Source organism: Macaca nemestrina, chromosome 11 (assembly GCF_043159975.1).
Source record: "Macaca nemestrina isolate mMacNem1 chromosome 11, mMacNem.hap1, whole genome shotgun sequence".
Taxonomy (NCBI): Eukaryota; Metazoa; Chordata; class Mammalia; order Primates; family Cercopithecidae; genus Macaca; species Macaca nemestrina.
In genome coordinates, this window is record NC_092135.1 from 71,065,274 (window position 1) to 71,081,833 (window position 16,560).

General features: G+C 37.7%; 1 protein-coding gene across 4 annotated transcripts in view; it reads left to right on the forward strand.

The window, feature by feature from the left end:
• The window catches only part of MAP3K20 (mitogen-activated protein kinase kinase kinase 20), a 193,917-nt gene that overhangs the window by 96,814 nt on the left and 80,543 nt on the right, over positions 1-16,560 (forward strand). For all 4 annotated transcript variants that reach the window (XM_011743951.3, XM_011743954.2, XM_011743952.3 and 1 more), the window contains 2 exons: positions 9,106-9,207; positions 14,239-14,304. In XM_011743951.3, coding sequence (XP_011742253.2) covers positions 9,106-9,207; positions 14,239-14,304 — 168 coding nt within the window. The remainder of the gene's footprint in view (positions 1-9,105; positions 9,208-14,238; positions 14,305-16,560) is intronic.

The window sequence follows — 16,560 nt, forward strand, 5'->3', positions numbered from 1 at the left end:
CTTAAAATATTAGCCGTATCTTTTCCCACGATAGAGGTGAGAACCTGGATTGTCTTTATAGAAAATAACAACAAAACACCCCTCAACAAAAAGGATTGTATTAAGTACTTTCTATAAATTATCTCATCTAATACTTACAGTAATCCTATGACATAGATAAAATAATTTCTATTTTACTAGTAAGAAACTACATCTCTAACTTAAGCAACTTTCCCATGGTCACCTAGCTAGTGGTGGAACCAAAGCACTATAAATTCCTCAAGCTGATTCTCCACAGAAGCTCCTCTTCTATGCAAGCTAGGTTCTGGAAAGCTGTGAGCTGACTGGTTCTTAAACTCAGAGAGACATGGTTGCTGTTATTCCATCTTCTGGCAGCAGGTAGTTTAACATGCTTTTACTCTTAGTAGCATTTTAACCTAAGTTCTTAAGTGGAGGGACTTTTTTCCCCAATTCACTGCCTTTAGATCTGTGACCGAAATGGGGCATGTAGCAATTTTTATCTTGAGTCTATATTTCCTATAAATGTAAATACCCAAGAATGGAGTATATTGTTGGTGAGGGGGGAGGTAGCCATACCTCACGTTTTAAGTCAGATTTCTTTTTTTTTATTTATTTATTTTTTTGAGACGGAGTCTCGCTCTGTCGCCCGGGCTGGAGTGCAGTGGCCGGATCTCAGCTCACTGCAAGCTCTGCCTCCCAGGTTTATGCCATTCTCCTGCCTCAGCCTCCTGTGTAGCTGGGACTACAGGCGCCCACCACCTCGCCCGGCTAGTTTTTTTTTTGTATTTTTTAGTAGAGACGGGGTTTCACCGTGTTAGCCAGGATGGTCTTGATCTCCTGACCTCGTGATCCACCCGTCTCGGCCTCCCAAAGTGCTGGGATTACAGGCTTGAGCCACCACGCCCGGCTTAAGTCAGATTTCTGATTTAAAGTTAAACCTTTCTTTGTCAACCCATATACCATGTGGCTCCTTTTTTCTGTGTCTATTGTATCTACTTTTTTTTTAACTAGTTATATTTACTTTTAAAATCTGAATCCAGTGTTCTGATCCTCGTTTGTGGCTGATATTATTCCTCCCTAAGAAAGTGTGATACTCCCAAGAGATTAGAAATTCTGTTTCTTGTTATATACTCTTGATGTTTAATGCTTTTTGAAAATATTTTTGGCCAACTAATGAGCTATTCATGAAGTGTTCTAGTTTCTTGAGGTGAGGGTGAATGGAAAAAAGGGGACTTGAGTGGTGATATGAAATTATTTTTCCAAGAGTTTACTCTGAGTAGGAAGATATGAAACATTCTTAGCCAGCATATTTCCCCTAGGTCACCTCATCTAAAAGAGGGAGAAATAATCCAAGAAGTTCGCTTTCATTCAGTATTTGTATCACACTAACCAGTCCTTTATTTCATTCATCCCTTTAGCATTCTCTACTCATACTTGCAACTACCAAATTATTTAGTTAAATTGATTGTTTTTTTATGGATCCATATCTCTCTCTCTGTAGAGCCAGTAAGAAAGCAACTGTTTTTTTTTTTTTTTTTTTTTTTTTTTTTTTTTTTGTTGAGACAGAGTCTCGCTCTGCCGCCCAGGCTGGAGTGCAGTGGCCGGATCTCAGCTCACTGCAAGCTCCGCCTCCCGGGTTCACGCCATTCTCCTGCCTCAGCCTCCCGAGTAGCTGGGACTATAGGCGCCCGCCACCTCGCCCGGCTAGTTTTTTTTTTTGTATTTTTAAAGTAGAGACGGGGTTTCACCATGTCAGCCAGGATGGTCTCGATCTCCTGACCTCGTGATCCGCCCGTCTCGGCCTCCCAAAGTGCTGGGATTACACGCTTGAGCCACCGCGCCCGGCCGAGAAAGCAACTGTTAACATTAAACATAAGAATTAAAACAACACAAGTTTCAGATTATGAGGTAGTAGTAGATTGTGAATTTATAGCTCTTATTGACCTATGAGATTGATTATTAAAGAGACCTGTTAGATGACTTTTAGTGTTTTGAATGTATTGATTTGATATGATTATCTTTGTTCCTAGAGATATTAGTTTTAATTAACTAAGTGCTATGTATGTGAGCCTTTCAACCTACCATCTATGGCTATGCTCTGTGCGTGGGTAGTAGAAAATATGACAACTGAGCCCAGTTTGGGAGTGAAGAGATCACATGGATTAGTGATGATGACACTTACTCTGCCACTGGAAATGAGCACAAATAAGTCTTAGTATGAGGCGGTTAAGAGAGAAGCAAAGATAGGCAGGAAAACTGACCTTGATCACCCAGCCCCAGCCAGATACCCCTCTGTGAACCTCATCGTATTTATCAAATGGTGGAGGCTCTGAAGGAGGAAGCTTGGATGGCTTGAATCCATTCAATTTGAGGTAGTTTTTTTGTTTTTTTGTTTTTAAATAGAAAAGGTTGTTGCAGCAGGCAGCTGTTGTCATTCATGCTGAGGGCTTGAAAGAATTATTTATCAGAGTGGTGGAATGGAATGAGCAATAGAATGGGAATTGTGAGATGTGAGATCTTGTCTTGATTCTGCCAGAGCTTCATAGATGGGTCACTGATGATCTCTCTCTGTCTGTTTTCTCATGTGAATGAAGGGACTAGAATACATGATCTCTGGGTGAGAGTATGTATGTATGTGTATAGTTGTGCGTGTGTGTTTGCTGAAACTTTTTATCACAGACATATAAAACCTGCTAATCAGGGGACCTGGGGAAGAGACTAAGAGGCAGCTGCCAATTTATTTCCCATCGAAGGGAAATGAACATCTTTCTCCCAGATCTACAAAGAAATGGGGTGACAAGAAACTCAGACTCCAAAGCCAAAAGAAACAATAATGGATCATCTTTTCTTTTTTTCTTTTTCTTTTCTTTTTTTTTTTTTTTTTTTTTTTTTTTTGAGACGGAGTCTTGCTCTGTTGCCAGGCAGCAGTGGTACGAACTGGGCTCACTGCAACCTCCACCTCCTGGGTTCAAGCAATTCTCCTGCCTCAGCCTCCTGAGTAGTTGGGACTACAGGTGTGCGCCACCACGCCGGGCTAATTTTTGTGTTTTTAGTAGAGACGGGGCTTCACCATGTTGGCCAGGATGGTCTCGATCTCTGACCTCATGATCTGCCTACCTCAGCCTCCCAAAGTGCTGGGATTACAGGTGTGAGCCACCACGCCCGGCCTGGATCATCTTTTCTTTGATCTTTGGAAACCTCTTCATTCTGTACTACTCCCATTATTTTATTTCTCTGTGTGTGTGTGTGTGTTTGTGTGTGTGTGTAAAACATAAATACATGAGGGCAGGGGGAGTTCCTGGGAGATGAAGGAAGGAGTTGTTAGGTACCAGACCATGTAGCTCTTTTGCAGCAAGCCAGATTGGAGAGGAACCCACACCCAAAGTATCTGGTAATCTAAGAGTAAAAAAAGGGTGGCAGACTGGGTCCCAGGGTTCCAGAGAGAAGTGATTTAGGATCCCAGATGCCTGGAAGTTGCTCTTTGTTGTCAGGGGCTGATCTCACCTCTTAAGTTACCTGTTCTGCGTTAGCCTCTGTTACTTCTCTAAGAGAGGAGACTAGTTCTGCATCATTTCTCAGCAGGCCCAAATTCTCATTCAACCCAGCCAAGGAAAACATACTAATTTTTAAGTGCCCAATCTCATTTCCCTTAACTTGATCTTGATTTATTTTAAGCACAAATACATCTAATTTGCATGTTTTGATATTGTGCTGGTCTTTTTTTATTAGTCAATTAGAGACACGTGTCACATTTTGTTGTAACACGTTTCAGACATTTGCGTAAATTTATTTATTCTATTAGTTATCATCTAAATTAAGCTTGGTCTTGGTGACATTACAAAGAGATTTCATGGTAATGGTTTTGTTCCAACAAAACTGATATTATGTTTACATTTTTCGGAGCCAGCTATTGTCACCGTAAAACTCAAAGGGAAGAATCATCTTATAAATGAAAAGGAAATGTTTGCTTAATGTGGTTCTTAATGACTTTAAAAAAAAAAGAAACAAATGCTTTATACTAAAATCCAGTAAACTACTTTCTTCAGAGAAGTGGTTTGAAAAGCATGTGACCATATGTGTATATAGTGAGTCCACAATTTCCAGTGGGAAAACCAAAAGGATGAAAGAATTGAATGCTTATTTAAAATAGTTAATATGTTAGTTTAGCTATCCACATACCTAAAGATGATATTTTATATGAAATAAAGGTAATAATATTGCCTTTCTTGCAACTTCAGTCATGAAACCATTTTATTTAATGATGTATCTTTTTTATTATACTTTAAGTTCTTGGGATACCTGTGCAGAACGTGCAGGTTTGTTACATAGGTATACACGTGCCATGGTGGTTGCTGCACCCATCAACCCATCATCTACATTAGGTATTTTTCCTAATGCTCTCCCTTCCCTAGCATTAAATAAAACCCCCCCACAAGCCCTGGTGTGTGATATTCCCCTCTCTGTGTCCATGTGTTCTCATTGTTCAACTCCCACTTATGAGTGAGAACATGTGGTGTTTGGTTTTCTGTTCCTATGTTAGTTTGCTGAGAATGATGGTTTCCAGTTTCATCCATGTCCCTGCAAAGGACATTAACTCATCCTTTTTGTGACTGCATAGTATTCCATGGTGTGTATGTGCCACATTTTCTTTATCCAGTCTGTCATTGATGGGCATTTGGGTTGATTCCAAGTCATTGTTATCGTGAATAGTGCTGCAATAAACATACGTGTGTGTATGTCTTTATAGTAGAATGATTTATACTCCTTTGGGTATATACCCAGTAATGGGATTGCTGGGTCAAATGGTATTCCATGTCTTCATCATCATTAGAATGACTTTTTAAAGTTAACGTGGTTTTTGGAGTAGTGTCTTAACTATAGTATAAGATGTTTGAAGTATCATGGTTTGGGGAATCTCTGTATAATACTATCTCTGGATATTTATCTCAAGCTACAAGTACCCAATGGCATAACATTAGGATTGTTGAATATTTTAGTCCCATATGGTATATTTATAATCATAACTGACTGCTTTTCAAAGTGATCTTTAGAAGGCTCATTTTCAGTGACATCCCGCAGTTGGAATTGAGTTATAGTTCCAGGAATAATTGGCTCTGTGTTAAATTTTGTTACCCTTCCCTTATTCCCTCCCTCCCTTTTGTCTTATTCTTATAGGTGACCTTTATAAGCTTTGAAAAACTGGCTTTGATTGAGATCATCTTAGACTTATATATTTTTCCCTAAACAGTGTTTTGTTGTTCAAATAAAGTAATGGAGAGAGCATCTTAAAATATGAGGGATTTTAGAAGTTCCTGAATATAAGTTGACTCGTTCTTTTCTTAGGTATAATTTTACAGGACTACAGTTGCCATCTTTGTAATATGCACATGACTGTTTCAAGTGTAAACATATTTATCTTAAGAACTGTGTCGTGCCTAAGAGCCATTCGTAGGGTGCCGCTTGTCTGTAAACTGGCCTACTTGTCCTTATGAATAATGAGGGCTGACTAAACTTGATTGAAACGTGAGGAACTTTGTGTTTGTAAAAATTAGCAGTGTTTCTTATTTCAAGGGTTTTATGGCATTCTCTTGCTTATTCTATTAAACCTTTTATTCTTTAAACCTTACAGTGGGCCATATGTATGAAGTTTATAAAGTATTAATGATCTTAACCAAAACAAGAAAAAAAATTCCAAATGGTTCCCACTTCTGTACTGTTTTATCATCTCAAAAGTTTAAATAAGATGTTCTGCTGCCATTGTTTTTTTTACTGTTCACTGTATTAGCACTTTCTCTGATGTGCTTTGGAGGCTGATCGATGAATTTCTTAGACATTTTGCTGGAATCAGTTTAAGAGTGTCTGACTAGATGGTGAACAGTAGACTGAGAGAATCTTCAAGTGACCACGTCATTGTTTTCTTGCTGTCTTTACTTGATGATTAAGATACAATTCTTTTTAAAACCAAATGGCACTGGTTATCATATTTCCCAAATCAGAAATCTATTTTAGTTAATATTTTAAAGAAATACAAAGCCATAGCAAAAACCAATGTTATTTTTACTACAGAGTGTTAATGGATGTAAAGAGGTTAGTGAGACATAGTGTTTAGTTAATGATGTTTATTTTCACTATATTTAATGAGTAGTACTTTTATCTCCTTTAAAGAAAAATAATGTTTATTGGTTAAAGGTAAGAAATGATAGACACCAATTTAATTTCAACATCTTTGACTATATTATAGACATTTACATATTTATGGTTTGGAAGATTTGATGTTGTCAAGAGGGCACTTCTCCCCATAATGATCTATAAATTCCACGCAATTCCTATCCAAATCCCAGCAGACTTTTTTTTAGAAATTAATAAGCCAATCCTAAAATGTATGTGGTAATGCAAAATAGTCAAACCAATTTTGAGAAAGAACCAACTTTGAGGACTTAGATTGCCTCATTTCAAAACTTACAGATCTGTAGTAATCAACCTAATACAATATTGGCATAATATCTACAGGGATGTAGACCAAAGGAACACAGTTAAAAGTCTAGGGAAAAAGCCTTACATTGATTGGCAATTGATTTTCATCAAAGATGCCAAGACAGTTAAGTAGGTGAAAGACAGTCTTTGATCATTGAGACAATTAGAAATTCGTATGCCAGGGCCAGGTGCAGTGGCTCACGCCTGTAATTCCAGCACTGGGGAAGGCTGAGGTGAGAGGATCACTAGAGCCCAGGAGTTCAAGACCAGCCTGAGCAACATGGCAAAATCCCGTCTGTACAAAAAAAATTAGCTAGCGTGGTGATGTGCACCTGTAGTCCCAGCTACTAGAGAGGCTGAGGTGGGAGGATTGCTTGAGCCCAGGAGGTTGAGGCTTGCAGTGAGCCAAGAGTGTGCCACTGCACTCAAGCCTAGGCAACAGAGTGAGACCTTGTCTCAAAAATAAATTCATATGCCAAAGAAAAATTAGAGCCACACCTCAGACCACACATAAAAATGAACTCAAAATGGATCATAAGCCTAAGTATAAGGGTTAAACTATAAACTCTTAAAAGAAAAATAGGAGAAAATCTTCATGCAGAGAGGGTTAGGCAGAGAGTTCTTACAAATGATACCAAAAGCACAGCCATAAAAGAAAGTTGATAAATTGGAATTTATAAAAATTAACAATTTCTGCTCTTTGAAAGATGATCTTAAGTGAATGAAAAGACAAATGACAAACTGGGAAAAAATATTTGCAAATCATATATATGACAGAGGACTTGTATCTAAAACTAAAAAAAAATTATTAGAACTCAATAAAACAACCCAACGTAAAAATGGACAAAAGATTTTAATAGTCATTTTGCTTAAAAATATATAAAAGGGGCTAATAGGCACATAAAAAGATGCCCAACTTCGTCAGTCACTAGGGAAATGCAAATTAAAAGCTCTGTGAGATACCACTAGTGTTATACCCACTACAATGGCCATAATCAAAACAACAGACAGTACTCCTGGGCACAGTCACATGCACCTGTAATCCCAGCTACTTGTGAGGCAGAGGGTGGCAGGGAAGGACTGCTTGACAACAGGAGTTTGAAGTTTGAGGTTAGCCTGGGCACCATAGCAAGACCCTTTTCTCAAAAAAAAAAAAAAGACAATATCAAATGTTGGTGAGGATGTGGAGAAACTGAAACCCTCATACATTGCTGGCAGGAATATAAAAATAGTACAGCCTCTTTGGAAAACAGATTGATAGTTTCTTTAAAAGTTAGACATAAACTTACCATATGGCCCTGCAATATCAGTCCTGAAATCTACCCAAGAAAAATTAACATATTTACATACATAGACATCTACACAAATGTTCATAGGAGTATTATTCGTAATAGCCAAAAACTGGGAACAATCCAAATATCTATCAACTGGGGACTGAATAAATCAAATGTAGTATATCTGTACAACAGAATAGTATTCAGCAATAAAACTGAATGAAGTCTTCTTGTACGCTTACCATTTGAGTGAACTTAGAAAACATTATGCGGCCAGGCGCAGTGGCTTAAGCCTATGATCCCAGCACTTTGGGAGGCTGAGACAGGTAGGATTGCTTGAGCTCAGGAGTTTGAGATTAGCCTAGACTACATAGCAAGACCTCATCTCTACTGAAAAAAAAAAAAAAATCAGCCTCAGCATGGTGGTGTGTGCCTGTAGTCCCAGCTACTTGGGAGGCTGAGGTGGGAGGATTGCTTGAGCCTGGGAGGTGGAGGCCACAGTGAGCCAAGGTCAAGGCTGCAATAAGCTGTGATCACACCACTGCAGTCCAACCTGGGCAACAGAACGAGACCCTGACTCCAAAAAAATAGAAAGAAAAAAGACATTATGCTGAGGGAATGATGTCAGACACAAGGAACAATTTGTATGATTCTGTTTATATGAACTATCCAGAAAAGACATATTGGTAGAGAGAAGAAGCAGATTGTAGGGCTGGGGTGAGAGTGATGATTAACTGCAAACCGGCACAAGAGAACTGTTTGTAATGATGGAAAGGTTCTAAGACTGGATTGTGGTGGTGGTTGCCCAACTTTATGAATTTGCTAAAAATCATCCAATAATATACTTATTGCAGGTGAGTTTATGGTATGTAATTTATACTTCATTTTTAAAGGATTTTTCTCACTTTTTTGACCTTTTGTGCTTAAATTTTTAGAACTCTTCCAAGTCCTTATGCGGCAATGATTGATTTGTTTGCATTGTCATATAAGCTCTCTGATTTATGCATTTAATATCTATCTCATAAGAATAACAATTTTTAAAGAAATATCTATTTACATACATACCTTTGTTTCAAATTTATTCTTCCAACACCTCTTCGTGTTTCTCAGTTCCAGCTAAATGGCTTTTGATTCTCAACTGAAGTTTACTATTCATTGTATGTTACTGGTCTTGTGTTTGACAGATATTTTTCAGGATGACATTAACTTTTAGAAACCATAGCATGGAATAATTTTTTATATACTTTTGATATCTTTTGGTAAATTCTTTAATGTATTTTCTCAATGAAAATATAAAGCCTTATTTCTGAAATGTACCTTGATTTTAATTATATGCTTATCTTTCCTTTTAAAATAGAATATGCTTCTCTGGGATCACTCTATGATTACATTAACAGTAATAGAAGTGAGGAGATGGATATGGATCACATTATGACCTGGGCCACTGATGTAGCCAAAGGTAATAATATTTGGTATATTCTTACAGAATTGGTGGGGTGCATTTTCCCCTCCTGAAATGGGGACTTACCATCAGAAAATGTTTTATTCTGTCTTTAGATGTTCTTTTTTCAGACCAAAAGTAGTAAGAATTCCAAAGCTGATTGTACAGATAACATTTTGGGTCATTGCCTTTTCCACTCCTGAATTCCTTTTCTCTTTCTCTTTTCTCTACTTTATTTCTATTCATGAAATCTAGTTGTAGCTTCAGGGCAGACATGTTTGTCATGTTTTGTGATATTATAATTGACTAGCGTGCTTGACACATTAAATGGAAAAATCATAATTCTGTTGTTCTGAAAGTCTCTACTTAGACTCAGTATCCAGAAAACATTTATTGTAGAATTAGTTCTACTCATTTTGTGTATATAATATGCTAAAAATAGAAACCACTTGCAAAAAATAATTTTTATTTGTCCTGCCATCTAAAAGCAATTCAGATTTTATTTTACATTTAATGTAAACTTACTTAGGCATCGCTGTTGGAAATTAAATATTTTTAATACACCAAACCCCTAAACAAGGTCTTTTTTCTCATACATTCCTGCATAGACGAATGCTTTCTAAAGCAATTCAAACTTCATTTATTTTTATCTTTTTTTTTTCCATTTTCCTGACTGAACATTTCTGGGCTTTATTTATAACTGTCAGAGTTGCTTTGGAAACAACTTCATCTAAATAATGAACACTGATAGTTATATTTGTATTCTAACAACCCCTACAAAGTGTGTCTGAATTTTCCTGGGGCAATTAACTCCTTTACATTTTACTACTCCATTCTCTACAAGCATCTCTTTACAAAGCAAATAGAACGTGATTTAGCACTCAGTAAGGGAAGCAACTCATGCGTTGATTTCACTGTGTGACTTCCAAAAGTAGTAGTGTTTCCTTTGGGGAATTGTCTATTTTAAGTTTCATCAACACCTACCAAATTCTTCAAATAGGGAAAGTGAAAAAAAATTTGAGTTTCATGCTGGATGCTGCTGCTGAATGATGCCTCATTACATTATAAAAATAATAAGCTCTGTGTTTAGGGTAGTGTACCTGAGACTTTAGCTATGTTAATTTGCTTAATTGTGTATTGATGCATCGGGCATCTCAAATCATGCGGAAACCTTCATATTCTTAAAGATATTTTCATGTAACATCGTAGAGACTTCTCTTCTTGTCAGTAGAACACAAGGACCAGCTCTCTGTAAGCAAGGTGATGTGCCTTGATTAGGAGCTGCCTGCAACATTGTGGAAATACCCTTCAATAATGTAAATGCATATGTAGGTAGTCCTTAACTTACAGCATATCACCTTACATACATTTGCATTTAGGGTGCTCAGCCAGTTACAACCATGCCACTACTTATTGGCACTTAGAATAGATAGACAGCAAACAAATCAGCTAACATCAGTCACTCTGCTTCCTGCTGTGCTCTACTTAAGCATCCCTGGTTCCCAGTCTGGGAACCTCTTCTCCCTGCACCCCCTTAAGCGCATGCCACATCATCCCGAGTGAGGGGTAAGTCTCTTGGCTCCACATCAGCTGAGTCATTCTTGGTGTTTTCTCGAGAGTGCTAGTGCTCTGCATCAGAAGGCAAGGAAGAGAAGGAATAGAATTAGGTAGCAAACTGGACCTGGTGCAGTGGCTCACGCCTATAATCCCAGCACTTTGGGAGGCCGAGGTGGGTGGGTCTCTTGAGGCCAGGAATTTGAGGTCAGCCTGGCCAACAAGGCGAAACTCTGTCTCTACTAAAAATACAAAAAATTAGCTGGGTGTGGTGATGCACTACTCGCCTGTAGTCAACAACTTGGGAGGCTGAGGCACGAGAATCGCTCAAGCCCCAGAGGTTTGCAGTGAGCCAACATCAAGCCACTGCACTCCAGCCAGAGTGAGATTCAGTCTAGGAAAAAAAAAAAAAGAATTAGATAGCAAACTGGCACCAGAGTTAAAAATAAGGAAGGAGAGGCCAGGCGTGGTGGCTCACGCCTGTAATCTCAGCACTTTGGGAAGCCAGGGAAGGCGGATCACCTGAGGTCAGGAGTTTGAGACCAGCCTGACTATCATGGAGAAACCCCATTTCTACTAAAAATACAAAATTAGCTGGGCATGGTGGTGGCGCATGCCTGTAATCCCAGCTACTCGGGAGGCTAAGACAGAACAATCACTTGAACCCGGGAGGCAGAGGTTGTGGTGAGCCAAGATTGGGCCATTGCACTCCAGCCTGGGTGGCAGAGTGAGACTCCTTCTCAAAAAAAAAAAAAAAAAAATAGGGAAGGAGAGAATGGGATTGGGCCCCTGATGGTGTCCAAAACTGCAGATTAATAAAATCCCTTTTGCCTGTCTGGCTAATGTGTTTCACCTCAGGTGAGAAGAGTGAGGCAGAGAAGAGGCTTGTATGTTTATGGACACAAGTAATAGTTAACATTTTAAAAATCCTTTAAAGATGGCCCAAAAAAAAAACAAATCAGGGCTTTAGGAATGACTTCAGCTTTCTCTGATAAAGCTGTGTGTAGAACTTAAGAATTTAAGAGATTAAGTAGGAAGGCTTGATTTTTGTAGATTCTGTTTCAAATTCAGCTATGTACCTTTTGGGTTGACCTATGGTTGAATCCACTGGAGCAATGATATGTTGAGAAATCAAAAAATGAATAGTTTATTTTAAGTAAAGGTTGATTCATGTATTTTGAAATAGGCATTGCTCAGCATCATTGCTGTTGAGACAATATCTCCTCAAAGCAAAAAAGATTCTCTTCTTTCTGGATGTGAGGATAAATGGAGGGTGGACCAGCAAGTATATCTGAAATCGCCGCAAGTCAATCAGCAATGCTTAAAAGGAACAAAAGCAGATGAACTCCAATCCAGTCTCAAAATGGTCACCACTCATTCCAATTCTCCCCAAAAGTCTCCTCAATTATACCTGCCAACTCTTTTTCTTTTTCTTTTTTTCTTTTTCTTTTTTTTTTTTTTTTTTTGAGACGGAGTCTAGCTCTGTCACCCAGGCTGGAGTGCAGCGTCCGGATCTCAGCTCACCGCAAGCTCCGCCTCCCGGGTTTACGCCATTCTCCTGCCTCAGCCTCCAGAGTAGCTGGGACTACAGGCGCCCGCCACCTGGCCCGGCTAGTTTTTTGTATTTTTAGTAGAGACGGGGTTTCACCGTGTTAGCCAGGATGGTCTCGATCTCCTGACCTCGTGATCCGCCCATCTCGGCCTCCCAAAGTGCTGGGATTACAGGCTTGAGCCACCGCGCCCGGCCATATACCTGCCAACTCTTTTTCTAGGAAACCCTGAATGTACACCTGATGAAAGTATTTTTCAGCCTTCTTAATTGTTTGCAATAAAAATAAGGCAGAATTATAGATGGATCTACAAAAACATTAAATAGAATTTTATGTGAGTGTGATGACTTTGTTTATATGAAATATTATTTAAATGTGTACTATGCACTGTACACAAAAACTTTATGGTACTTTTTGCTTATGATAATCTGCCATGAGGAAGAAAAGTGCCTATATTTAAAGCTTTTGTATTTGAGTCTTGTTTTTTGAAATCCTTACTTGTCAGCAAGTGTAGAAACTATCTCTACCAGTAATAGTAATTATACAGTTCCTACCTGAAAAATTATTAAGGAATTTGATTCTAAAGCAAGACAGAGGTAACTGTGAAATCCAGTCATATAGATTATTAAATGCTACCCAAGTTGTAGCTATTGAATTTTTGCAGTTTGAGGGATGTAGAACTTCGTATCAGAAGAGAAATTTCCTTTATCCCAGTTACATCTTATCTAAGATCACATAATTACTAATACTTGTGTTAACTTGACTCTTTTCAGTAATATCATTCAGTGATATCATTAAAAGGCAAGAGTTTAAATTTTTTTATTTTCTTTGTCCTTTCACGATTCTTCAATATACAATAATTAAAATAGTAGAAGAAGAAGAGATTTTAAAATTAACCTCTATAAAATTAAAATGTTCTATACACTTTAAAAAGCCAAAGCCTCTTATTAAATTATTTTCAATGTATTGTTCATTTCAAAAAGAAACCTGTTTGATTTGGAGGTGAGGGGGAGGCTGTTTCTGCCATTATTTAGAAAAGACAACTTTATTGAGAAATAAAGAAGATATATTTTAGTAGAAAATCATCCTTTTTTTATTCTAAAGGGGTAGACAGTACATAAATACAGAAAGGGTCAAAAACTGCTAAGGTGGTAACCATAAAATATGTCTTTAAAGTATAATTTTTGACTCAAAATAATAAAACTCTGAAAAGTTTATATATACCCAATATACTGAAGTAATTGGATTTACATCCTAAATATGACGGAAAGAATTTTGGAGTATGTTGAAATACAGATTATCTCAAAGATTTATCCTTGTGAAAGGAATGAAATATTTTGTAACTACTGTATACTTTTTTATCTGAAGATCATAAAATTATTTACTAACCATAACTAACCCTCCCAGTTCTCCCCACTGCTACTCCACATCCACTCCCAGGTCTTGTTGGAATGGGTACTGAGAAAATAAGCCAAGCTGCAGCTGGGTAACCATAGACATCCGGAACTTTGGTAACTGGACTTCAGAATCTGCAGCTGGGTAACCGCAGACAACCAGATGAAAACCGCAAATTTTACTCAGAACTTTGGCAGATTTAGAAGGTAGTTGGTAGTGGAATACCTTAGTCATGGAGCACTCCTTTCAGTGGTTACTGTACTATTTTCACGCAGACTGCAGAAAATTAAGGTGTCCTTATTAGGTATTTTAAGAAGTTAGCTTTACCCACAGTCAAATTCCTAATCTCTAAGAGATTAAAGTTTATAAATTTGACTTCACATATACATGTTACTAATGTAGATATATTCTCTTCTCATTTTATCAGTCATGGAAGAATAAGACATGTGAATTAGTTTCTGCTCTTGAGTTCTTTGAAAAACTATGAAAGGTAATACTGATGTAATGTTGAAAAATATTAATAGGCCTTTCTTTCTTCTTGTGTGAAAAGGAATGCACTATTTACATATGGAGGCTCCTGTCAAGGTGATTCACAGAGACCTCAAGTCAAGAAACGGTAATGTAGTTATGTTTTTATTTTACCTATTTTATTACAAATTATATACACTTGCATGTAGAAATGAGCATCATGCTTTTACATATCTTTTGTAACCTACTATTGGACTCACTGCTGATACCATGGAAGCCTTTCTACTGTCAATAAATAACAAAATCCTTGATATTATTTGAGGAAGCTGCACAGCATTTCACTATATAAATATAGCCCAGAATGTGGACATTTGAATTGTTTACATTTTTTCTCTGATAAGAAATGTTGGGCTTACTATTTCAGCCAAATTTTTCAAGACATCCCTAATTATTTCCCTAGAATCATTTTCTAAAAGAGATACTGCTGTGTCAAAGTGTGCAGTCATATATTTTTAGTCTTCTATTTTTAGGTGGCTTTGTGCACTATCAATTTTGAATTTTGTTCTTGTTGCGTCTGAATTGCATGGTGTAAATTGTTTGTGCCAGTCCTGCCTGTATTACCTGGAGTAGGGTGCAAAATGAGCCACATGTTTGGAAGTTTGGAAAGTAAAGGCTCTCTTTTTCTTCTTTCTCTTCTTCTGTACTTTCTAAAGTTTATTTATGGCCCTGTATTTTATAATTTGGAGGGTGAGCATTTTAAAATAACTTGCAGGATTAGACATTACCTTCAAGTAGGAGTGGTAACAGAATGCTTCTTCCGCTTTGTCACTTCAGAGTTATCTGAGAAAGGCAGTAGGGTTATAGAACTAGCTAAACACCAGAGTTTGCTACTATTTTGAATATCCTCGTATCAATTAATTATTTACATGCTTTCTAAATGCTCCCTTTCAGCAAGGAGGAAGAGAACTCTCTATTTTTAGGAGATCTTTAATTAAAATGAGTATATGCTAATAGTGTGATCCTTAGAACAGGTAGTGATGACAAGTAGTGGAAGAGGACCAGGGAATGAATCGATCAGGTACCCTTGCACATGCCCCAGGACTGTGACGTTTGTGTGTGTGAGTGTGTGTGTGTTTAGCAGGGGGTGAAGAGATGGGGGTGGGGAGGGAAGTTATCGGGACCTGCCACTCATCAGTAGTCCAGGTTGGCCCACCAATTTAACCCTGTCTGATTGTCCTTTCCTCTTCTAGGCTATCACACATTCTTTGGTTCTTCTTAGACATAAGCTTCCTGGAACTAAGCACTTTTGATATATGGTCAGCTAACAGGAAGTCATTAGGAAATAATCTAGACTATAGTAGAAAATATCAGTTTTATGAATTTGTAAATTTTCAGTTCATGCTCAGAATTTCAATTTAACTATATTGTTGGACTTCAGTATATCTTAAATCTTCTACAAAAGAGGAATGACTAACTAAATTATGGATTTATCCATGCTATCATTATGAAGACTATATAACAATGGAGAATGTCCCCATTTTAAAAAGTTACAGTTATGTGTGTTTACAGTTACTAAACAGAAAAACACATACACTCATATTGAAAGAATACAGAACTAACTTATAGCAATTCTTTTTCTCTTGGAAAGGTAAGCAGAGTTTCACTTTCTGTGTTATGGTTTTTTTTTGTTTTTTTTTTGAGACGGAGTCTCGCTCTGTCACCCAGGCTGGAGTGCAGTGGCCGGATCTCAGCTCACTGCAAGCTCCGCCTCCCGGGTTTACGCCATTCTCCTGCCTCAGCCTCCCGAGTAGCTGGGACTACAGGCGCCCGCCACCTCGCCCGGCTAATTTTTTGTATTTTTTAGTAGAGACGGGGTTTCACCGGGTTAGCCAGGATGGTCTCGATCTCCTGACCTCGTGATCCACCCGTCTTGGCCTCCCAAAGTGGTGTTATGTATTTTTATAGTGGCAGTTTTTCTAATGAGCACTTGTTAATCTTATAATGAGAAAGCTGAATATAAAATTAATAATATTTACATTTCTATTTGTAAAAGTTTATAGCTTAATACTTATAGTATCAGGTTTACCCTGAGGCAATTTTCAAATGTTATATCATACAAAGCTCATTTTCCCTCCTTGGTAAAATCATCGGTAACTCGTAAATATTGATCATCTATCATGTTCAAGGCACTGCACGGTTTACAAAAGAAACATCTGAAACAGTTCTTCAGAACTTTATCCTTGGACTCATCTCCTCTTATGCTCTGATCCCTGCACTCCCATAAAAGCCCTATTTACATGTTAACACTCGAAAACAGATCTCAACTTCAAAACTATATATCTATCTGCTGATTAGACACATCCACATAGATATTTGTTAAGACCCTAAAATATATTATATCCAA